At 51.2% G+C, this 24052-nt stretch overlaps 1 protein-coding gene across 6 annotated transcripts in view; it reads left to right on the forward strand.

Moving 5' to 3' along the window:
- Positions 1-842: 842 nt before the first annotated feature.
- Positions 843-24052, forward strand: part of SAMD4A (sterile alpha motif domain containing 4A) — a 107434-nt gene continuing 84224 nt past the window's right edge. For 3 of the 6 annotated variants that reach the window (XR_003926135.2, XM_030033973.1, XM_030033963.2), the window contains exons 1-2: positions 845-951; positions 1380-2054. Coding sequence is in view for 5 of the 6 variants with exons in the window: in XM_030033973.1 (XP_029889833.1) it covers positions 1859-2054 (196 nt within the window). In the remaining variant the exon portion in view is untranslated. Of the gene's footprint in view, positions 952-1379; positions 2055-24052 lie in introns of all 6 variants that reach the window. The other 3 variants (XM_030033987.2, XM_030033998.2, XM_030033978.2) reach the window with 3 other exon arrangements.

The raw sequence follows: 24052 nt of genomic DNA on the forward strand, positions 1-24052 counted from the left end.
TCTCTTACCTCTGAGCTTCCCTGTCCGCAAAGCGACTGGGACTGGGAAATGCTGCAAAGGTACCAGTGTCGCTTGTTCCCCGAAGCACAAGCCGTGCGCAGATCAGACATTTGACACCCTTTTGCTGTCCCCACAAATAAACGCACTTTACACCTTTATTTATGTTTTATAAAGCATTAGATTCTGCTCGGTATTTGCTGTCTTCTTCAAACGCTTGTGCTTGGGTTTGGGGTTTTTTTCCCCATTTCCCTTCTTGGATATACCTGCATCACTCATCCCTCGAATACCAGGGAAATAAAATCTGCGGGGGAAACCGATAGCCCGAAAAAACCCCAAATCCTGCCCCTCTCTGTTAGCGCTCGCAGGGTTAAATCCATCGACTGCTCGCCAAAACCCCGGGACAGCATTTACCACTGAGCGTGCCGATATGCAAAGCATCCAAAAGAAAAAAATTAAAATAATTTTTAAAAAGCCCTTTTTTTTTTTTTTTTGCCGATGCGTCGAAAGTAGCACCCCCCCCCAAAAAAAATAAAAAAGAAACCCTTGCCATTACCCCGCAGTCCACTAGATGGCGGTTTCCTCCAGCGGGAAATCCGGGGTTTTGCCAACCGGCGGGGGGCGCGCGCGGGCGCGCCGGCGCGCCCCCCCCCCCCCCGCCCCGCCCCGCCCCGCCCCGCCCCCGCGCTCCCCCTCCTCCCCTCCCCTCATCATGACGTCACCGCTATGCAAATGAGCGGCATGTGGGGGAGCGGGGGCTCGGCGCGCCGCTGGGTTCAGTCTCGCGCCGCGGAGCCGCCGCCGCCGCCGCCGCTCGCGCTCCGCGCCCCCCCCCCCCCTCTCCCTCTCCCACCCCTTTTTTTTTCCCCCCCCTTTTCCCTTTTCCCCGCCATGGCACGGCCCCCCCCAGCGCCGAGCCGACCCCCCCCGCTTCCCGGCGCCGGTATGAGTCAGGTGAGTGTTTTAGTGCGGAGGGAGGGGGGGGAACTTTTTTTTTGGGGGGGGGGGGGAACTCACTCCCCCCCCCCCCACTTTAGCTGCAGTGGGGACACCCCCAGGGTGCTGGATGCATTGAGGGGGGGGGGGTTGCTTATCCCGGGGTGCTGGATGCATTGGGGGGGGGGCTTGCTTACTGCCCCCCCCCCCCCATTGGGGTGCTGGATGCGTGAGTGGGTGGGTGCTTATCCCCCCCCCCCCCGGGGGGTGCTGGGTGCGCTGGGGGTGTCAGAGATCTGCTCGTTTGAGGAGGAGGAGGAGGAAAGCAGCCGGGCTGCGGTGCCCGGCCCCGCTGCATGCCAGGGCCGAGGGCGAGCCTTCCTCCTCCTCCTCCTCCTCCTCCTCCCCCCCCCCCCCCGCCTGACACCCCCCCTTCTCTCTTCCAGGTGTGAGGCCCCCGCCGGGAGGAGGCAGCCCCCGCCGCAGCCTCGCTGGGGGCAGCCCTGACGCTGCTGCTGCTGCTGCTGCTGGGGTTTTCCTTTTTTTTTTCTTTTCCTTTTTTTTTTTTTTTTTGGCCTTTTCTTTTTTATTTTGGTCGCCCCCCCCAATCCCTTTTTCCCCTCCTCCTTCCCTTCCCTCCCTCCCGTGTCGCCGTCAGGGAATCCAGCGCTGCACCGAAGCCAGAAGAGAGGGAGCAAAAACCCAACCCAGGCCGAAAGCTGCGTCCAAAACAAAACCCACCGTTTTTATTGCAAAGGAGATTTTTTTTTCCTTTTTTTTTTTTTTTTTTCTTTTTAATTTTTATTATTATTTTTTAATCCTGACCCGAAACGTAGGGGAGGAAGCGGAGTCGGGGCAGGAAGGCTTTCCCGGTATATTTATTTTCTCCCCCCGCAGAGGTGTCTCCTCCGGCCGCCGGCTCACCATGATGTTTCGAGACCAGGTCGGCGTGTTGGCCGGTTGGTTCAAGGGCTGGAACGAGTGCGAGCAGACGGTGGCCCTGCTCTCGCTGCTGAAACGCGTCAGCCGGACCCAGGCCCGCTTCCTCCAGCTCTGCCTGGAGCACTCCCTGGCAGACTGCACCGAGCTCCACATCCTCGAAGGGGAAGCCAACAACCCCGGTGAGTTGGTTTTTGCTGCAGCCCTTCTTGAACGATGCTCTAATGCAGGCAAAATTAAAAAAAAAAAAAAAATATGATAAAACACCCAAGAGAAGAGGGAGGTCGGGGAGCCAGGGCTCCCCGGCTCGACTGCATCAACAGCTTCTCTTACGTTTTATTTTTCAAACGGGTGATGGCTGATTTCAGTTTGATTATTTCACAGCAAACTACTCCAGTCTATGGCGTGGTGTAACTACGGTAGCATGAATGATTGGTGGGGTTTTTTTCCTCCCCCCCCTCCTTCCTCCTTCCATGCAGTTTCCTGTGAAATAAGTAAGTCAGGTCACGTAGAGTCTGGATTTTCTAGGCTTCTTTTGGACAACGTGGCTCGCTTTGCTTTCTGCAACATGCAGAAGCAGCCCATCACTGCCTTAGACGAACTGTTATTTTCTAAAGGTCTGAGCAGCTGGGTTATCCTACTTTTATTTTATTTTATTTTATTTTTTAAATGTGGCAATTCCTATTTCATCATTCAGATCCTGTTTGGACGCGTTTTTTTCCTGCGGCTCTGAATACCCCCTTGTGTTTCAGTGGAGCTCTAAGAAAATACGAGTAGGCTGTTTTATGTTACTGAACGTTCAGGATGCATTACAGCAAACGTGCATGGCTACGAAAGTACATTTTGGTTTTATTTATACACCGTTACAAGTTACTCAACTCCGCAGAAGTAAATGGAGTTGGAGCAGGATGAAAATGGCACAAGCGATGTGCAAATTGCGCTGTGTGTTAACGTATTTATTTATGGGTGTGTGTGCGTTACCAACATGTATGTTCCTAAGTGCATATGTGCAGATACACGCAGGGATGCGAGTCGCTTTAAGCAGAGTTTCTGATACACAGAGTATGAGCAGGGAGGGCGAAATCTGTCTTTAAGTTGCATAGTTCTGTTTCCTCAACCCCTCCAAAAAAAACCCAACAAAAAACCAAAGCAAAAACTCCCCCCCCCCTTGTTGCAAAGCCATCCCTTTTATTTAAAATCCCGGGGGGTTGCGGCGGGCGGGGGGGGGTTGCCCGGGAGCTCTTGCTTTTTGAGCTGTGCATGTCGAAGCGGTGCCGGAGAGCAGCCCCGTTGCATTTTGCGATAGGTGGAAATTTTGCGATAGGTGGAAATTTTGCGGGCTGACGGCGGCCGGATCCCAAACAGAGCCCCCGGTGTTGACGGGACGGCGGAGGAATGCAGGGTCCTTCTCCAGCTGTTCCCTATTAGAGCACCGAGCCGGCAGGATTTGGCAGCTGCCTGTGCTGCCATTTGATGACAAGGTCCAGCGCAACGTCGTGTTCGACCGAGGACGGATTTAAGTCCTTCTGCAGGAAACGCAAACCCGGGGCTGCTCCAGGGCTGGCTATGGGGGGGAACAAGGCTGGAATTGGCCGTTCCCTTATATAGCTCGCGGGAATGAGAGGGAGGAATGCTGCCGAGTGCGCCTGGGCGCGATACTGCTGGTTTTATAAACAGCTGAAGGGCCGAACCTCATCCATTTGGGGTGGGGAGGCCCCTGGGGGGGTTGGGGGGGGCAGGGAGGGAGCATGCTTTTTAAACTCAGCTGCTCCGGGATAAATGTGCAGCCTCCCGTGCCGGCCTTAGCGCAAGCTTGCCGCGATTCCCGCGGCGAGGCGGCGTGAGCGATGTGTTTTTCATAATTGTTTATCAGCCTCGCAATTTTTCGTTCGGATTGTGGTTTTGGAGGTAGCCGCGTCCCCTCAGCTGGTCAGGTAATTAGAGGGGGGTGATTTAACCTCCTGACCGCAGAAAAGGCAAATTAGAAAGGAAAACGGCGTTTTGAAGCCTTCCCGGGTACAAAGTCACTTGCGGCCGTCTGCGTGGTGGCATTTGCTTGGTGTAAGCCAGGGTGGAAACCAGGGGTTGGACCCTTCCCATCTCTACTCGTGCGAGCAATCCCTGCTCGCCCCTGTAATCCCATTGACCTTGCTTGGCGCGAGGATTTCTCCTGCGAGCTCAGCTTGGCATCCAGCCTCCTGCCCGTCCCTTAGCGCGTTTGTGGAGCTGCCTGCGCTTTCCCTGACGTTCCTTCCGAAAAATGAGCTGTTCCTCCAGGGCATTTGTAACTCCGATAGCAAAACCCGCATCCGTCGAGTTCCTCTTTCTCACCAGACGCCTCTCCGTACGGCTTTCCCGCGGGATGGACGTACCCATGCATCCTGCGGAGCAGGACGTGCGCTTCTCCGAGCCGCGCAGTCCTGTTGCGGTGGAGGGAAGGGTAGCTGAGATTTGCAACCGAGCGCTGTTAGGAAATAGCTCTTAGGCTCCGGTGTTAACGCTGCCTTCTTCATAAAACCACCTGTATTTCTTAAATCGCTCCTATTCAGCACCCATTGTGCAGTCTGGCGTTTGTCACTGGCCTGGCAATGGAATCGCACCAAGTTCTTCTGAAAAGCAGTGTCATCGTCTAACCTTGCGTTACTCTTTATTGGTTGAATCCCGTTGTTTGCTGAACTAAATTTGGGCTCGATTCCCTCCCAGGCTGAGGTCTGAGGTGGCTCCTGGTATGTTTTCCCGGTGTTTGCTGACTTGGAAGTGGTGGCTCCCTGCTTGTAGATGCCCCACCAGCATCCGTGTTGACGTTGGGGACGTGGCAGCAGTGGTGCGCAAGGGACCGCGGGGTGACGGGGTTGCACAGCCTGAACGGGCCGCGGGAGCTGGCTCTAAGACGTGGTGTGGTCACCTTCAACGAAGCACGGGTGAAATCCTCCGTCTGGCAAGGGGCGTCACCGCGAGTTAAGCAATGCTGGTCTGAATGCAACGGGCTGGTCTAACGTGCTGGAGCAAGTGTCCGAATTGGCTTGAACGGTGGGTCCTCGCGAGAAGCGAGTTGTTTCGTACGTGCAGGACCTGTTGCTTGTCCCAACCCTGTTGGGGAGGTGGGAAAACTTGAACGTTACCCCCGGTTCGCAGCCGTTAGAAGGAGGCGGCAGCCCTGCCGTGTTCCTTGGTGGATGGGCACCATCCTTGGCAATATCATCACCAACAACTGAGATCAGGAGCGGGCCCAAAGGGAGATGGGAGCATGAAATCCTCAGTGGCTGCTGGAGCTGGGCTCATGAGCCTTTGGGTGTGTGGATCAGGCGTGGAGGAAAACTCCTCTGAACAAAGGTGTCCAGGTTGTTTCTTGCCTGGTAGACTCCAAATAAGAGGTCTGCTGTATGGCAGATGAGATGGAAAAACCTCAAGGAAGAAAAATAACTCTTTTTAACTAGTTAATTGACATGGAGAAGCAAGCATATTTATTTTGAAGGAGTTCTAGCTTATTTTTTCCAAGCGTGAGGGTATTTTTTGATAATGGCAGCCGAGCCCTTCTCGTTAGGACTGCAAACCCGATGTGGCTCTGCAGCGTACGGCCATCTACGACCCCCAGAAAGGCCTGAGGAGCCTCCTGCTTCTGTGGCTCTTTGGATACCCGCTCAGGCACGGAGGGGTGGACGTCACCGCGTCGCCCGCCTCGGATGAGAGACATCTTGCAGAAAGCTACACCGGTGTCTCGGGGCGCACCGGAGACGTGGTGACTGCGTGTGGCGCGGGGGCTGCGCAGACGGCTGCGAGACCACCTGCAATCCGCGGTGCATTTGCAAACGTTGCTTGATTATAAAGGTAAAATAGAAGAGAGAAGCAAACAGAGAAGGAAATCTGTATGGTTCTTCGTTAGGTGAAGCGTAGGGCTTGCGGTTGTCCTTCGTGGTGGCTATGAGTAGCCTCGCAGAGCGTTAGTGGTTTAACTGGTGAAGAACGTGGGTTGCTGCTAATTCAGTTGGAGCGCAAATGGCTTGGCCTGCCGTGCATGGAGAAGAATATAGAAACCATATTATCCACGCGCAGAAATAGAAGTTTCAGGTATTACATAGCGCTATTTAAAAGCCTGCTATAACTTCCTTCCTTCCTTCCAGCCCGGCCTCGCTGGGCGGCTTCGGTCCCAGCTGCTCGGAGCCGTCAGGACGCGGCGACCTCCTCCGAGCCGCCGGTAAAGGTCAGGCAGGAGCTTAACGTGCCCCGCGGTGGGAACGGGACCCACGGTCCTCCCGCGCCCGCCAGCTGGGGCTCGGGCACCGAGGGGTGCCGGGGATGGCCGCTCCGCGGGATACAGACCCGCTGGGGAGGTGGGAGGCTGCCGAATCCACGAAACGCGGTCCGTAGGCTTTTGGCATTGAGCGCGAGGTGCGCTGCTGCTCTCACCTGCTCGGGCGTCCCCTCTCCGATGGCCAGAAGCGTGACCGGGGGTTTGTTTTTTTTTTTTAAGACTGGAGTAATCCTGAATCCCGTCCCACCGGCCCCAGCTTCGGAGCTCCCGCAGTCTCTGCGGGTCGACAGAGATGCCCGAAGGCTCCTGTGGGTCCTCCAGGCACCCACGCACCCGTCTGCGCTGATGGCAGCAGAGCGACAGCTTTAAGCTCTTGGTCTTGAAGGACAGCAAGCTTGCTTTGCCCTGCGCGCAGAACATTAACTACTTCACGTGTTAAGGCCAAAATCTTTATTTCATTTCGGCAGGCTGTCAAGTATCACAGTGAGAGCATCAAAATGACCTAGATTTCTTGTCCTGGGAAGGACTGGCTGGAGGAAGAGACAAGGGTTGCAGGCAGCGGTAATGTCTTTAATTAGACCAAGTGATGCAGCTGGAAAAAATGGCCAAGCGTGAAGGTGCACCAGCTCAAAGGAGGGCTTGTGTGGTTGTGGGGTTTTTTTTGTTGGTGGTTTTTTTTTTGGTTTGGTTTTTTTTTTTTTTCCCCCCATCAACTGTACCAGCTGGTCTATTAAAAGGTATTACATGTTCCTGCAGACCTCGCCTCTTATATCCTTAGGTCGTCGTGGCTCCAGCCCCTACGACTGTTGCTGCCACCCCGTCTGCAGACAGTCTCCCAGCTCATCGGGAAGCTGCTACCCCTCCGCTGTGCAAATTTTGCAGTTTGCCCCCAGTGCCCCCCACTGATGGAAAATCATCCCAGTGCCCAGTTTGAAGATGGTTCCCAGTTTTTTGGGTTTTTTTTTCTTTTTTTTTTTTTTTCTTGGCTTACCACTGCGTTGCAATGCTGAACTCTAGTTTAAGCGCCCTTGGGCTGTGCAAGAACATCGCTGGGCTGTCCCACGGGGGGGACCGGAGGGGCTGAGCAGGCGTCCTTGGAGGAGGAGGACGGGGTGAGGAGCTAAGCCCCATGCTCGGTGGGAGCGATAGGAAGTTTTAAGTGCAACGCTGGACGTTGGCATCGCGTGGTGCCTCTGCATACTTGCCTCTGCCGGGAGAGGGGTGTGAGCCGCCCTGCCAGCTCTGCTCATTAAAAATCATGAGCTGGGACTCTTAAATGGAAAGATCTGCTGAGCTGTTGGACACTGGCTTCTTTTAATCTGCATGCTGTTGCTTGAGCTGCTGCCATGCATCTTGCCCAGGTTTTGTTTGCAAACTTGAGGGCTGGAAGCTATCTCTGCTGGGTTTTTTTGGAGAATAGCAAGGGGAGGGGTATGGAGGTACAGAGCAATGTTAGCCAGGGGCTTTGAGCAAGGCTACACACCCAGTATTCTCTTGCAATTCAAAGATACTTTTTCTTTCGAAAGATGCTTTTCAGAGGAGCTGTGGGAAGCACCGCAGGCCAGCGTTTGGCTCACGCCAGCCCTGGCTGGAGGCAGGTCTGTGGCATGGCGAGAAGAAGGCTCCCCTTCGCTCTCCCCTTCGCTCTCCCCCTTGCCCTGTTACTGGGACCTAGAGGAGACGCCTCTGGGCTTACGCTTAACTCTTCTATACTTTCTCCTATTTGCTTAAAAACACCTTCCTTCGTGGTTCCTGGCACGCGTCCCTTGCAGTCGGAGAAGCTCCCTGTGGCTCGCTCCCAAAGCGCCGGCAGTACAAATGGCGAGGTCTCCTCCACGGGGCAGAGCTAACGAGGGCTGGGTCGTTTGGGTGGCGGGTGCGACTCTTCTGCGCGGCAGGGCTTGCCGGGGGAAACTTTTTTTTAGGTAGCGATGCTTAAAACAGGAGAGAGGGAAGAAAAAGTGAACTCATGAGAACGGCGTGGTTTGCTGCCTGGAGCATCGTGTGGTCCGAGAGGGTCTGCCCACGGGTGGGCTGCTTTCTTCCAAAGAGACTTTTCTGTACTTTGCAGCGTCCTTTTAACCATTTTGTCATATAGTTGTGTGCCTCAGCGAGGGGCCTGATGTCAGGGTTACTTTCCCCACTGGCTGCAGTTGGGAAAAATCCCGCTGTTGAAGTGCGTGTAAAAAGATGCAGAGAAGCATTTCACCCATCGTCGCAGACCTGAGCTGGAGTTCTCTGCCTGGACCAGCTTGTTGTTGTCCCTTGATTTCTATGCAAATGCTACCCTTCTCTGTAGGTATCTCATGTTTGTGCTTGGAAAAGGAGTCGAGATTAAGTTCTGCCCCACAACGGTGGGTGCAGGGAGGCTGTAAATGAAGGGGAGGAACCGCGTGGAGCATCGCTGACAGCGTATGGCAGTTTTCAATCCATCAAGATATGGATTGATGGGAGAGGTCAAGGAAAACTTTAGATCGGGAGCTGAATAAGAACCAACTGTAGAGCCATCAATTAAAATAATCTAGTTTGCGAATGCACTTATCTTCAAATGAGATTAAATGGATGAATGGGGAAAGCGCTTTGCTCGTAGCCTGGGCCGTTGCGGGTGGATGGTCGTCTGCATAGTTACGTCCTTTGGCGTGTTAGACCTCAGTACCTGAACAAAGCCGCGCGCCCATCTCGCCATTTATATTTTCCACGTTTGCGTTTGGGCCAGTTGCTTTTAAAACAGTTGATGCTCTGGTCAGCCAAAGTTCCCTGCAAAGTTTCCTCGAAGCGGTTGGTGAAGGTTCCTGTGGACCAGGTGGATCACGGTGCGAATTCCCATCTTCCTACAGTTTCTCAAGCTTCGGCCTTTCTTTTCCATCTTCCATCAAAAACTACCTTTATTTAATTTGTGGCCAATGAAAGCCATTTTTTACCGAGCTGCGAGTTACATTTGCAATCGGCGTGAGTAACTGAAATAGTAATTAGCGTGAACGCTTGCTTTATTTTAAGATGCGTTCGTCAGTGCTTTAGCTCTCCAGCTTCGTGCTTCTGTCTAATGTTACCGCAGATAACTGTGTGGAGAAAGGGCACCCCGTGTACAACCGCTGCATCCAAACCCCAGGGCTCAGAGCCGACAGCCCCTCGGGGTTGGGTTCGTCGGGGCGGGGGGACAAGCTGGTGTACTACAGCGGCTGCTGGGCTGCGTTTTTGGGGTCCCACCTGGTCGCCCCAGTCTTCTCCCCACTTTTTGCGTGGTGCTAAGTGAGTGGGATGACCCCTTACGTGAATCGTGCGTGCGTGCATATGTACCTCTGAGTGGGCAAGTGCCCTTTGTATTTTCTTTCTGTTTTCACTGAGTAAACAAGAGCGTTAGTTTTTTTACTAACTCTTAGTTGCGCAAGAGCCGCTAAGGGGTCTAAAAGAGGCTGCAGACTCCGATGCAGGGGATGTACGGGCTTGCGTGCTCACCCCTTTTCTCTTAAAAAACGATGTGTTTATCTTTGCAGCCTTAAGGAGGAGACCCAGAGGTCTCCGCTGAGCCTGGGTTTGGCAATGGCAAACAGCCAAGCCGGTGGCTTTTCCATCTTGGCCTCAGTAATTACAAATAAAGTTGAGGTTGGAGCGAGCAGATCCGTTCCCGGCTTTCCGCCTGCGCGCCGCTTCCTCTTCCGCAGCAGATGCGTTAAGTGGAGGGGCAGGATCTCATCAAAACAAGGTTGGGATTGTTTCTCAGTTGGAGAACGTGGTGCTGGCTTTTCTTTGGAAGGGGTTGGCGTTTCTGGCGCGGGGGGATCGCAAGCTGGGTTTCTGCTCCCGGAGCAGAGGGCTTGGGACGGTCTCACCCGTTGCGTGATGGCCATGCAATTCGGTCTGCTCTGGTTTTTGGGTCGTGAGCAGAAAACGAGCCCGGTTGGGGTGGGAGGACCAGCTCTGGAAGCAGAAACCCAGTTTGCTTTGTACCTGGCAGGAGTTAGCTGTGTGAGGCAGGTGGATGGGCTTCTACTAGTTTTTCCATGCCCGAGGCAAACGCATCTGTCTAAGGCAAGAGGAGATGGAAGCGAAGGATTTATCAGCGCAGGTTCACCCTTCCATAAGCCTGGTTCGCAGCTTGCAGTTTTATCTGTGTATTCGCATGTGGTGACTCCGCGGCGTGGTATGGTTGTGTCAAAGATTTTGGCGGAGGTGTCTGAATTGTAGCGTGTTTTTTCTGATCAGGCTCTGGGCTTGCAGAGCTGCGCGGGTGTGCGGTACAGCACCTCGTCTAAGGCTTTCGGGGCTTCTGTCGCTTTCTGGAGCAAGCGAAGGTTCCGCTCACTGATGAAGCCTGTAGGCTTCTGATCTCTGAGTCAAAAACGGGGTGATAACCGTGTATTTTGCTACGATTAATTCTGGCTTCCACCCTTTGCAGACTTTTCAGGGCATTTGCAGTGCTTGAGCTATAGCACAAAAAAATTCTGGTTTTATATAAAAATAATCCGCGGGGCAGAAAAAGACTGTCTCCTGCCCGTGCTACTGTGCTTGAACAAACTCGGGGTCATTTTGTATTGTGAGCGTGGGACTTTCCGTTATGGAAGATACAGATGGATATGATGGCTCTGTTGCACCAAGGGCTGAGCCAGCTTCTGCCGCAATCCCTGCAAGCCTTCCCTGACATTTGCAGGAGCTGGACGTGGCCCCGTGTTGAGCCATCATGCCTGAAGATGTTATTTTACTTGAAGTAACGTTAATATTGTGAGTGTCATCTGCAGGATTCAGCAGCTTTGCTCTGCTCTTTGCTGTTGAGCGAGGCAGCCCTGGAGTGGAAGCACAGGGCGCTTTAAAAAGCTTCTCTTCTGTTACTGATTCTCGCAAGTAATTAGTTCCAGATTTCTCTTCTCTTTTTTTTTCTTTTTTCTTTTTCTTTTTTTTTTTTTTTTGATAAAACTTATTTCAGACAAACCTACCTTGCTTTTAACCAGTTAGTTCTCCTGCTCCTTGCCTACACTGTTGCCTGGTGGGGTATGGGCACGTGTTGTGTTTGGAGTTTTAATTGTTGTCAGAAGAAATTGAGTGGGTGGATGAAACAGGGTTTGACCAGGTTTAGCTTGAAACATTTTAAAACTCACTTTCCATGCCACTGCATTTTTCTTGTTGTCTGTGTTTTCAAAGAAAAAACCCTGAACATCACAGATTGGTTCTTCTTGTCCTTGTGTTTTATTGTCCCCTTCTCTCTGTCCTTCGTCTGGAACGGGGAGTGAAGAAGGAGGAAAATCAGGAGAGAAATGTAGAGGAAAAAACTCACAACTCTTGTTGTGGAGAAACTTGGCTGATCTGACTTTTGCAAATAGAACATAGTGTTTCTGCAGCAGCTGTGGTCTACGTTCATGCATTTCCCCGGTTTTCATAGTTTTCCTGTTGGGATATTCCCCTTGTTTCTCATCCAACAAAAATCCATGTGATTTTTCTACCTTTTTTTGTGTCTGTTCCCCAGTGTGCTCAAAGTGCCCATGGGGTCAGCTTGGTTCTGGGTAGGTTTTTAAAAAAAAAATATCTTACAGTTCCAAAAAAGTGGATTATTTAAAACAAAAAACAAACAAAAAAACCCCCAAAAAGTCCCCAGGCTGTTTCCCACCAGATAATGCGAACGTAGATGAAATGTTGAGTTACAACTACCTGAGTGACCTTTTAAGATAAGAATTGTTATTGACTGGCGGTATTATGTTAAACTGATAAGAATTCTTTTTTAAAAGAGGAGGGGAAAAAAAAAAAAAAAACCCGACAAACCCTCCAGTAACCATAACAACTTACTCGGCAGCGCGCGGGCAGCACACAGCTCCTTGCTGGCGCTGGTGCTGGGGTCTCGAGGGCGGCAGTGCCGCGGGGATCCCGTCCCGCAGCCCCTCGGAGGGACCTGGGAAACCTCCCCGGAGCTTCAGGTTGGTGCTGCGAAGGATGCCCGAGGTCACTTACGCTGCTCCGGTTGCTGTCAGCCCCTGAATTTTCATCATCTGCAGGGAATTTTAGCTGGAGAGTTGTGCCGGGGCTCGGTGCCGCGCCGGTGAGTCGGGTGCTGCGGGTTTTGGGTGTTGCGGGAGGGGTGGGTGCAAGGGGAGGAGGTGCTGGGAAGCAGGAGGGGTGCTTTTGGAAAGCAAAGGAGGATGCTTTTTGATGGTCCTTGCTTCAGAAATGAGGAACCGGGCAAGGAAGGCTCTTCCTTACCGTTACTTACCATTACCTTCCCCTACGGGCAGGCACAGCGCAGCCCTTGGAGCCCCGTCGGGAGCTGGGTCCCGTCTCTGCACCCCGGCAGAGGTGCCAGCTCCCGTTTCGGGTTATTGTAACAGTGTGAGGAGTCTGATGAGGACATACGTGTACTTAAAAGCCTTCCTTCGCCCAGACGAGCCCTGCTTGGTGTGTTTGCAGATGCTGCTCCTGGGGATGCTGTCAATTTAAAGCAGAATTCACACTTCTGCCACGGACTTCGTTACCTTCTGTTATCAGGGGCTGCCACTGAGATTATTAGAGCTAAAGAAAACCAACCGTGAGCAATCGATTTTTCTTACCACCTGCTTTTCTTCTTCCTCCCCCGTCCCTTTGCACTCGTATTACCTGCGTGTCGCGGGTTCCCACGTTTCGTGGAAAGCGTGTGTCCACGCTCGTGGCTCGCAGGTGGGGGTGAGCCAAAAGGTGAACAAGAAAGAAGCAGCAGCTTGGAAAGCTCAGAGACCCAGGAGGTCTAAAAGGAGAGGGGATAGGCCTGATACAACAAAAAATACTCTAAACACTTTAGAATTAGGTCTAGGGGGAAAAAAATAAACCCATTTGAATACATACCAGCAGAAGCTGCAGAGGTGTGCAACTCGGTTTGTCTGTTCAGGAAATCAATTACTTAAACCTGCTCGGTTAAAAGAATCATCGCAGCAGCATGAATTCTTTTAACGATAGCTCTTAGCGCTGCGTAAAGGTGTCTTCTCGGACTGCACTCGCTAACCTTTCATCACATTATTCTGAAGCAGTCAGTTGGATGCTGAATGCTTTTTGTAGCCGATGTCAAATCTCGGTCAGCCGGAGAGCCTTTATAAATAAAGGTGTCTGCTTGTATTCAGGCATACGTGGATAATAGCTGCTGTAATTCAGCTGTCCAGCTCGGCTACCCGGCTTTTATAAACGACTGATCAGAGATTCCACTGAGAATGAGTATTTAAAGGGATGGAGCTGCTAAAAGTGGTCTCTGTACTGGTAAGTATAGCGAGTCTCTATCCCCGGGACAGGTGGCCGGCGTTGCCCTCCTTCCACTGATGTCCCGGGTTTATATTTCACACAAAGCAAATGTTGCATTAATAAAACTTTTGCATTGCGGCTAGATTGCAGGGCTCTGCATTAATTTTTTTGCAAGCTACGCTTGAATCTTTCAGTTTGTCATCTTTTTCTTTTCCTTTTTTTTTTTTTTTTTAATGGGAGCGGGTAAACACTCGGAGATCTCTCTGGACAAGCCACAGCAGCTGGAGGATACTGGTTTCTCTATGGAGTGGAGGAATTTCATCAGAGGAGCTATTGTTTGACTGTGTTCTCAGCATTTTGGCAACTGTTCTTTAGATTAACCCTACAGAAAGGGGAGGGTGCTCTTTGCCGGGTCTGAAATAATTGCAAAAATGTGGGCAGATGCTTTTGCATTGTTAGAAGCCGATACTGGTTGGTAGTGGGGAAGCGTGGTGCGGGATTAAGGAACGAAGAAGCCCAAGTTCTTTAAATCCCTCCTAAAGCCAAACTGGACGTTAGCATTGATGTTCAGTTGTTTTCTGTTTTTAAAATAGAAATAGTTCACGTTTTCTGTGCCCGGTTCGGGGCGCACAGCTCGGTTGCAGGGTGGCAGCTTGTGGGGAGCATCGCCCGTCCCCTTGCAGCCGGTGGCCCGGATCGTTTGGCTCCATCCCTGTCCCGGACCACTTCTGTACCCTCCCTCGGAGGGAAGATGCTGAGAGCTGCCGCAGGGCAAGTTTCTTGCTGCGGAGGCTCCTTGGGCCGTTCCTTCTCTCCCGGAGGGCTGCGGTGGGTTGCAGCTGGCACTCCCAGCCTGTGTCCCGAGTGAACTAATACAGAATACTCACTTGCTGGAAAATCCATTTTCCTGGGCATAGGCTGTTGTGCTTGGAAAGGAGGAGGATTTGGTAGAAGAGCGAGCATCCCACATATGGCTTAGATACGGCAGGTGGGGAAGGAAACCCTCCCCCAGCTCTGAAATGTTTGTGCCTAGGTTACCTGTGTGCAGGGCCCTTTTAAAATGTATTTCTCCATGCATTCATTTATTCCTATCCTGCAGCTTGAGTCCTGGCAGAGCTGTTTATATCGCTGTATATCCACGTGCGGTGTACCCCAGCCCTTTCACCGTTTGCATCCCCTGCAGAAAACATCTCAGCAGAATGTGCCTTCTCTGGGGTGGCTTTTGTTTGCTTATTTTTTTAATTAAAAAAAAAAAAAAAAAAAAAAAAAGGTTGCTAAAGCTTTTCCCAGGAGACAATCAGCACTTCTGAGTAACTTCTTGCATTCCCGGGCTCTCGTCCCCGTCCTGCGTGGGAAGGCAGGGCTGTCTCTGCGCACAGCTGATGCTGAGGCGCTGGTTCCTCTTCGGTCTCCCCCAGCACTGGCCGGGCTTGGACCCCTGTGCCCTCTCCAAATTGCAATGCAAATGAGTCCCACCTCAAGGGTGGGAACGAAGAGGGATGTGGTCTGCTGCCTGATGAACCACCCTGCTGAAGTCAGTGATGCTTTTAGCTGGGTTTAATTCCAGTGGGTGAGTCCTGCTCACCAATGAAACGGATCAAAAATTGCTTCTTGGCGTTTTGAGTGTAATTATGCTGAATTTATCCTGCTGAATTTGGGCCCCCGGCACTGCTGGAAAACGGGAACGACCTCCCTAATCCTGCTAGGGCCGCTGAATCTGGCAGCAGTCTCCCCGGGCTGGAGAAAACACTTTGCGATACTGACTCTCTTTTTGTACGAAGGCGCATCAGGGTGTTCTTGAGTTAACAAATAGGTGCTGGTGGCTCTGGAGAGGCAGAGCTCCTCACTGCAAAGCTGCCTGGCTGCAAAAGCTTGGCACGTGCCCCTTCTTCCCCTGGGCACACCGCTTTTAGGTGGTAGACGTGGGTACGATGTGCAGATTTTGCTTTTTGGGTTGATGGGTGGGGAAGTTAGCTCATGAAATCTCGTGTTTTAGCTTGCGGTATGAGGGTGGCGGTGTCTGATTTACCAGGGCAATAAAATCTGCTGATGGTGGTGGGTAGCAAAGAACCCGCTTAATGGGTTAGGTGGCGGCTCGAGATAGCCAGGCTGGTGTAGATCTGGAGGGGCGAGTAGTTCCCGTGCCCCGAGGGACAACACGAGCTCGCTGTGGACCAGCAGTTGCGCGGTAGCCGGTGGTTTTGTTTGGTTTGTTTTTTGTTTTTGTTTTTTTTAATCTGATGTGCTTATTTTGGTTCAGTTTACCCATACAATTACGCTAATTTGCGCTATTATATGCGGAGAGATTAAAAATGCATCTGGCAGAGAGGATTAAAAACTAGTAATCTGGCTGTTAAGAAGCACACGATGTTTTAGGATTTCCTTTCTAGGTGTGCGGAGCTCTGTAACGTAAGCAAATGTGATCCTTTGTGGTTGCAGTTTTCTTAGGGAGAGCTCATTAGAGCTAGTGTGATTGTTCAAGTAAACGAGAAATGAATGAATTTAAAATATAAAACTAAATGCTACCACATTAAAGCAGTAGTCATGATTTAAGAGCTTGATTTTTGTTTTGTTTTGGTTTTTTTTTTTTCCTGTACGTGAACCTGGAGCAATAGGGTTGCTTCACCTTTTAAAGGATTTAACAAGTTGCTCTAATTTTCTTTTAATTTTGCGGTGCTTCAAAATAATGCAAGGTCAGACCGAGCGTAACTAATTCCAGTTTGAAGGCAGAGGGTAGCCTGTTTCTCAATAGACTTACAATTAGTGCAGCAATACTCCTGCCTTCAAGAGGGACGTAGCAGGAAATGAGACTGCTGGAATCTCGGTAAATAAAAATATGTGCTTGGGGATTCTTTTTTTTTCCCTTTTTTTGTACAAGGAGATGGGGGAACCCTATAAAAGCCAAGGTTTAGTTTACTTTTGCTTGCTTTCACGTGTGCTTCTGGCCTGAGAGGACTCGTGGCAGGAGGTCAAGCAGGAGGATGCCCTTGCATCCTTCGGGGGCTGGCAAACCCCTCCGAGGGTGCTGCCTTTTGAGTTCTCATCACTTGGTTTGTCCGGGTTTACCCACGGCAGGGTCCCAAGGATGCCGAGAACTTTTCTCCTGGGATCCGAGTTGGTCTGGTGCTGCTGCGTGAGCCCTGCTGCTCCATCCCAGCCGGGCGCTGGGCTTTCGGGGGCAATCGCCTTGCTATTTTACAAAATCTCTTTGTTGCACCATTAAGACTTGTTGTTGTGAATATTAGCTTCATCATCTTGATGTCAGGGAAAAAAACCCTGGCTGTTTTCACATAGCTCTTGGTATGCTACCCGTTCTGGCCTCCCGTGTAACAAGAAGCCCAAAGCATCATCCCGCTTCTCCTGCAGCAAGCCCCACAGCGTGCGTGTGGCCAAAGCTTATCTGGCTTTAGTTAGGTCAGCTTTGGGGATCCTGCAGCCTGTCCCGGCTGCGGTGCTGCTCCGATGGATGGTGTTAATTAGCAAATAACTGTCACCGTGTCACCTTAGTGCTTCAGGTGATGCCCAGGGTCCTCCGCTGCCATCATTAGAGAACAGTTTCCCAGCTTGTCCCTTACTGCACGCATTGATTTTGCTTTCAAAGCCTGGACTGCTGTCACAATCCGTGCGCGTCCCCTTCTTCCGTACGTTGCGGTCTTCTGCTGCCGGAGGTGGCCGGCAGCGTGGTGACACCGTGAGCGCGGCTGGGGAAAGGGGAGCTGCCGTGCCCTCGCTCCTATTTACCTTCCCTTCCCTCGTCCGGAGAGACTTATTTTCACGACGCGGAGGTTGCTAGCGATCGCCGCGAGCGTTTGCTGCCACGTGCCCAAGGGGAGACGGCGAGGACGAGTCCCGTTTCCCACCAGCCTTCCCCCGGCGGGGAGCCCCATCGCCGCCCCATCGCCGCCGGGATGCAGGTGCTGGTCCCTGGACCGCTCTGGCTCTTCCCCGCGTGGGATGCAGCCAGCAACCTCCCGTCCCGTCGGTGCCAGCTGGAGCCTTGCCGGCAGCACCAGACGTCCCTGGGCATCACCTTCCCGCTGGTAGAGCCGCGGCCGGGTAAAAAGCATTTTTCTTTCTCCGTCTCCTACCTGCTGCGTGACTGCCCGGCCTCAGGGAGGGAGATGGGGCTGTGGGCATCTCTCCAGCCATGCTTCGGTCTGCTTTTATCTCCCTTGAAATGTCTGCACGCCCTGGTTTGCAAATACAGTCAGCTCTGCCTGGCTCCGTTGAGGTTTTTTTTCTTTTTTTTTTTCTTTTTCGTTAACTCCTTATGTGCCCCTGGCTGATATAATTTGGCCCGTTGTGGTAGAAATCCCAGCGTGTGCTCCATGCTTGTGCTCTTTTTTTTTTTTTTTTTTTTTTCAGCAAAGACCGTATGTTGCAGCTCCCAGGAGAGAGGAAAGCAGCGTTAAGTTTTCATCTCTGTCGTAGCTAATTTAAGGGGTGAGAAAGCGGCCTGGGTTTGTTTTTTAAGAACTGGGCATATACTGATAGTACCAGTGTCAGTACTGAATAACTCAGTAAGCTGAAGAATGCAGTAATATCTAAAATTAAATCTGTTCTTAATTGCTGGGTTATAAATGGCAGTGTTTTCTCCAAATGGAATTAATTTATTATTTTTCAATTGCCAGCACAAGACTCAGCACCGCAAACCCCACAGTTAGCATTAATACAATAATAAGGCGCTTCCAAAAGGTGCGTTTGGCATTTGTAATGCACAATACAATCTAACAAACCATAAACTGTGTCAAAATACTGTTAAGGTGGTAATTAAAACTTTAAAAAAAAATGTAGAATAGATGAGTACATTCCAAATTGTGACTTTTCAATGAAGCTCTTTCATAAAAAACATTGTTTCTTGCCAAAACAAATTCAAAGGCATTTTTGTAATTTCTGTTGGGGAAAGGAGGAGTGTTTATCCAGCTTTTTATGTTGGCTGGGCTTTTTGACTTTTCTTTAAGGAGGAAAAAAAAAAAAAAAAGGCAGTGCAAAAAGAGGTATTTTTTTGTCTGAACGTGCATTAAAAAGTCTTGCTCCTGTCCTCTCCAGAGTGATGTGCAAAGCGGGGTGAAGGCTGGAGAGGGATGCAAGGCTCTCTTTAGCATCACAGCTGAAACCCAGCGGCGATGGGATCCCCTCGCACGTTGCGCTCGGGGCAGACGCGGAGCCCGAAGCGGTTCCTAACGGCACGAGGATGCCGGGGGTCCTGCCGACACGGGTGGCAGAGCTCCCCTTGCCTCCGGTGGCTCCTGTTTTTGGAGGAGGAACCCCCCCGCGGGGGCTCGGGCTGGGGCTGGGGTTCCCACGCTTGCTTTGCAGAGCATCTTCTGCAGCGACAGGCATCCAACCGGTGCACAAAGCAAAACTGCTTGAGGTATTTATAGTTTCTCCTTCTGATTTTTTTTTTTTTTTTTTTTTAATCCTTCCAATTTTGGACACGTTTTTGACAGCTTTTACCTGCTGAGTCACCATTCATCCTCTTGCACGGGAGCTACTCCTGCCATACCAATTCCCCGAGCAGGCTTGAGCAACCATCGTTTAAAAATAAATCCTGTCAAGGAAGTGTTGGGGTTTTTTTTCGTATCGCCAACTGCTTTTCCTGCTGTGTGTTTGCTTTCTTACACAAGATGGCTATTTTATAGATGCGATGCCTTCACGTTGCTAAGGATGGCTTTATGATTTATCACGTCCCGCCACAGCGTACCGTATGGAGGAACTGCGTGTTGAAACCAGATAACGGTGCAACTTTTGAAGATAACTATATCTGATTCTGCAACAAGTGCTCTGGTTTTCCTAAGATGGACTTTTTCGGTGGTAAACCGCAACTTGAGCACAAACTGTTTGATTCGCGTAGCTCCGCTTGATAAATAACTCCTCGTCCGCAGCAAGTAAGCCGTGACTGTTAATTCGGATGGATGGGAAGGGAGGGTCGGTCTTGCCGAGGGTAACCCTGATATCCAGGTCGGTTTTCTTCCCCACTTACCAGGTTCAGATGGCAGCAGTGTTTACAGCTGTTTTTGCGATGTTGCTTAGTGCTTAATCTGCAACACTTGCTTGCAGACTGCCTGTTGGTGGCCAGACTGGGACGGCCACCTCTCTAGAAACCACTTGGAAAGACTTTGGGTATGTGCAATGTCGCTCGTTCAGGGTATCGAAGCATCTGCCTTCCTGTCGCTTCAAGTGCTTTCTGCCCCCAAAAATGCATGTCAGATTTATTTGCTTTGCTTTATTAGCTGTAGTTTTGTGCGTTGGGTAGTAAATGTCAAGAATATCGTTAGCTCCTTCCTATTTCTATATTCTCGCCGACTGGAGCCCGCGTTGATGCTGTAGATGAAGGGGGGATTGCTTTATGGCGTGCACGGCTGTTCTGCCTGAGCGGTGTATTCCTTATTTTGTGGCTGCTTCCACCTTTCTTCTTTCCGGGGAATACACTGCAGAAATTAAATATTCAGTCTATTTATAAATTTCAGTCTAAATATTAATCCGTCTATATATTAATTCTCCAGGTGGTTGCATTGCACTGTAATACAGCTGCTAGTGGGATGTTAATCTTAGTGAAAGTCTATTTTAGCTTTCTCCTGGTTGTACAGCCTGCAGTCATCCCGCGGGGCAAATCCTCCCCCAGGAAAGAGGAAAGGAGACTATTTAAGGAGGAGCAATTCGGGAGGGAACAACTGCGGCTGAAACCGAAGCCAGGTTTGGGAGGAGGAGGCTGGGAAGGAGCTATTTCAGGGGAAGGCTTGCCTGGCCACATCGGTTTCGGACACGGAGGTGTCCGTCCACCTCCTTCGTGTCTGATGACCAGCACTGGTTTTGACACGAGAAGTTTAACGCGTGACTGTTTCTTGACAGGCTCGCACGGGGAGGTGCAGAAATGTAGGATGGTGGTGTAGGTGCCTTGGTGGTTTGGGGGTGTCTGGTAGGTTTTGTGGCATCCTTCGGGGTTCTGCCTGTGTGCGGGTACATCTTGCACGCACTGCAGGTGTTAAACATTGCATGTGTTTTGTGTTGCGTGCCTGCTCCTTCCTTAAGGGTTTTTATATTTCATCCTGTCTTCCCAGAGGGTCGGATCCCAAGCAGCCTCTTATCCAAACTGGAGTCCCATCCTGCTTGCAGACGTACACCTTGTTTTCTTTCTTCTCGTTTCTTCTAATGAGCGGCCCGTCTTTTCCATAACTAAACTTCTAATGCCCCGGGGATATGCTGTATTGATCGGCCAGTAAATCTCTGACCTCAAATTCAGCAGGGCAGCTCAGGTCCCCATGGGAGCGGGGTTTAAGTGTGAAACCCTCGGGATATATTCGCAATGCTGGATGCGATGCTCTAGCCCTTGCCCCTGTAGTTTTTCTTGATGACACAGAAGACGACAAGCTTTGTACTTCTGCTGCTTTTAAATTTGAATGAGTAATTCAATAACGAATAGCTATCAGTTCATTGCTTTCATGTTAAGGAGAAGTCCTGTCCTTTGAAAGCCTTTATATAAGAATATATGTGAGCTAATTTCTAATCTTGCGCGACTAACCAGTACTTGAACATCAGGCTTCCCTTTATCATTGCAGTCTCTTTTGTTATAACAATCTTCAGCAAATGTTTTTTGGAGAATTTAACGTCTAGTTCAGACACGTGGTGACACACTCTTAGTCCTCTGTGCGTGTAAGACTAAAAATGGCCTTTTTTTTTTTTTTTTTTTTTAACTTTCCAGGATGCTCGTGAGTACTTAGCGCTAGAAGGGAAAACAAAAGGCCCACCAACACCAACAGTTTCTGCAAAAGAAGGTTTCTAAAATTGCATCTCCTTTTAGTAAGGAGAGAGTGTGTGCCTGGGCTATAACACAAAAATTGTTGACGTGTTTTGCTTAACTTGCTAAGGGTTTTTCAGTGCCGGGGATTTGGTTGGGTCTTTTTTTAACAGTTGGAAAAAGCTTGTAAAACTGGGGAATGTATGCAGTGGTTTTCCCTCCTTTCTTATCCCTGCTGCTCCTCGCCGGGCTCTCCTGAGGCTGGCCAGCTTGCCAGTGCTTCCCGCGCAAGGGTGCTAAATCATCTCCTTGGCGTCCGCGCTCGTCCTTGTGCACCGAGCCTGGGCACAAGCTTCCTTCTGTCCTGCATCTTTCTGCTCGTTTAGGGTGGAGTTTTTGTTTTCCCTCCCTATCAGCCTACGCGGGGACTCGAGGGCGAGCGGTTCGTCGTGTCCTGCATCCCGGGGGGAGCCCGTAGCTGCCGGGGAGGGAGCAGGGATGCCGCAGCCCCTCTCCTCGCTGGCATTAGCTGTTTTCAGCAGGGTCGAAACACTGAAATCGCAGTAGGGATGCGTTCAGGGGAAGGGGGGCCATGGTGGCACGGGCCGTGCATCCCCACTCCTGAGCAAAAAGGGTTTGTTATTGCAGGAAAAAAAAACCTTCAGGGTTGTGGGATGGGACTGGACGCTTGGGTCTGGAGCTGGGGCTGCTGTGGTGGTACTCCTCCTGTCCAAAGGATTTCAGCTTCCCATTATATATTATATATAGAAGGTGAATTGGGCCATGCAGTATTTAAATTGTTTTTGAAAAATCAGCTTGTTTGCAGTTACTGTTCATCCTTCCTCTCAGATGTCGCTTTGGCTGGTGATATGTGGTAAAGAGGAGAAAAAAGAAGGGGAAATCCTACTTAGGGATAAAGAAAAGTGTATTGGTCCCTAGTGCCGGAGCCAGGCAGCGAAGCGTGAGAAAGACTCGCTCAGGACTCCTCGCGGCCACGTGTTTCAGCTTCGGCCATTTTCCTATGAAAGCAGAAGCCACACAAATATCTCGGTTTTTATTATTGCTATGATAAAGGAAGCATTTTCTGTCTGAAGTAATAGCTGTAAGGGATTTCTTGGGTAGTTCAGAGGGGTAAGCAGCCCTTTTGACCTGCGCTGAGGACACAGGGGCTCCTTGGAGTAAAGACTTTGAGCTATACAAGTTCTCATGTCACTGAGGATGATGATGGTGTGCTACGGCGTATCTGAACCTTGCTCAAAACACACAGGTTTAGCTTCGTTTTTCTTTTTTCACTGGTGGTTTTACATGCGCTGCTGGCTTTGTACGCTCCCTTCTCCCCGTGCACGTTGGTCCGAGCGCAAGCCGAGAGCCGATTCCCGGGGAAGTTTCCCCGTCGGCATCCCGAGAGGAGCGGGATGAAGGCGTGCAGACGCAGCAGGGCACGGAGCGGGGCATGCGGAACCCCGAGCTGAGGGATCCCTGTGCAAATGCTGTTTTGTGCCATCTCCCCTCGCTCAGCGGGGGAGTCCCCTCCGTCTCTCCCCCGGTGTCCTTTGGAGATGCTCCAGGAGAGCATCAGCTGGGGGGACCTTGTGCAGCTGGTGGGGATGGTTGGATTCCAGCTTCCATCCCTGGAGATATTGAAAAGACGTGTAGACGTGGTGCTTGGGGACATGGGTTAGTGGTGGAGTTGGCAGCGTTAGGCTTACGGTTGGACTCGATGATCTTAAAGGTTTTTTCCAACCTACATGATTCAGGTAACTATCAAGTAACTAGTGATAGGACGAGAGGAAATGGCCTCAAGTTGTGCCAGGGGAGGTTTAGATTGGATATTAGAAAAAATTGCTTTACTGAAAGGGTTGTCAGGCATTGGAACAGGCTGCCCAGGGAAGTGGTGGAGTCACCGTCCCTGGAGGTGTTCAAAAAACGTGTAGACGAGGCACTTCAGGACATGGTTTAGCGGGCGTGGTGGTTGGTGTTGGGTTGACGGTTGGACTCGATGATCTTAAAGGTCTTTTCCAACCTAAATGATTCTATGATTCAATCTGTGATTCCACTCTGGGAGGGGGATGGATGGGAATTCCATGTGTGTTGGGACGAGGAGGTACCTGCCCACCCAGGCTTGCTGAGGGGTGGGAGCAAGGAGACCCCTTGGCTCCAGGGAGGATCCCTTGTTGCACCCTGTGCGCCGAGGGATGACTTTGAGAGCGATGCCCCTAATCCAGACCCCTTAAAGCTGCTGCTGTCCTGCTTTCGGTGGGCAAATGGGAAAGGTTTGGATGAAGGCACCGTCTGCTGGGTGCCAGAGCTACTCCCCCCACCCGAGACCGCGAGGTAAGCCGAGGGAAAGCATGGAGCGTGGAGATGCCCTCCCTCCCCCGGCACGCACATAACCCCGAGGCTCGGCTGTTGTTTCAAAGCTGCTGTCTGGCTGTTTTAAATTTAGGAGCCAGCTCACGCAGGCGCAGGCTGCGAGCGGCTGCACCGTGGGGCAGGAGCGGGACGGGGCGTCTGCACTGCCCGGAGCTGCTCCTCCTCATCCTCATCCTTCTCCTGCCGGATCCGCTGCGCTCCCCGGCCCAATTCTGTATTTCCACCTCACCTGCGACGTTCCCGCTTCCGAGTCAAGTCATCGGGAATTAGGGGTTTTGGGGGGAACTTTTGATGTTGGGGGAAGAGGAGCAGCGGCGAGAGCGGCTCTTGCGGGGTCTCGAGGTCTGTGCACCCGCGTCCCCCGTGCACGACCTCGTCCTGCAATTGCGTTTCGGCTATAGAACGCGCTCTTTTTGGCTTGAGAAGTCGTGTTGGCGTGGACTTGCAGAGCGCACAAGCGTGCAGCTCCTGTCTCTGCAGGCATGGGTTGAAGTCAGAGTATCAGCATCTGTCTTGAAGCTTGACCTTTTGTGTGCTCGCTATTGCAAACACAGTTTTTTCGCAAACTTGGGGGGAAAAAAAATTAAAAATACGTAAAGGGCTGCGCTAAAGGCGATCCCTGTGGGATG

The sequence above is a fragment of the Aquila chrysaetos genome, chromosome 2, assembly GCF_900496995.4.
Source record: "Aquila chrysaetos chrysaetos chromosome 2, bAquChr1.4, whole genome shotgun sequence".
Classification (NCBI taxonomy): Eukaryota; Metazoa; Chordata; class Aves; order Accipitriformes; family Accipitridae; genus Aquila; species Aquila chrysaetos.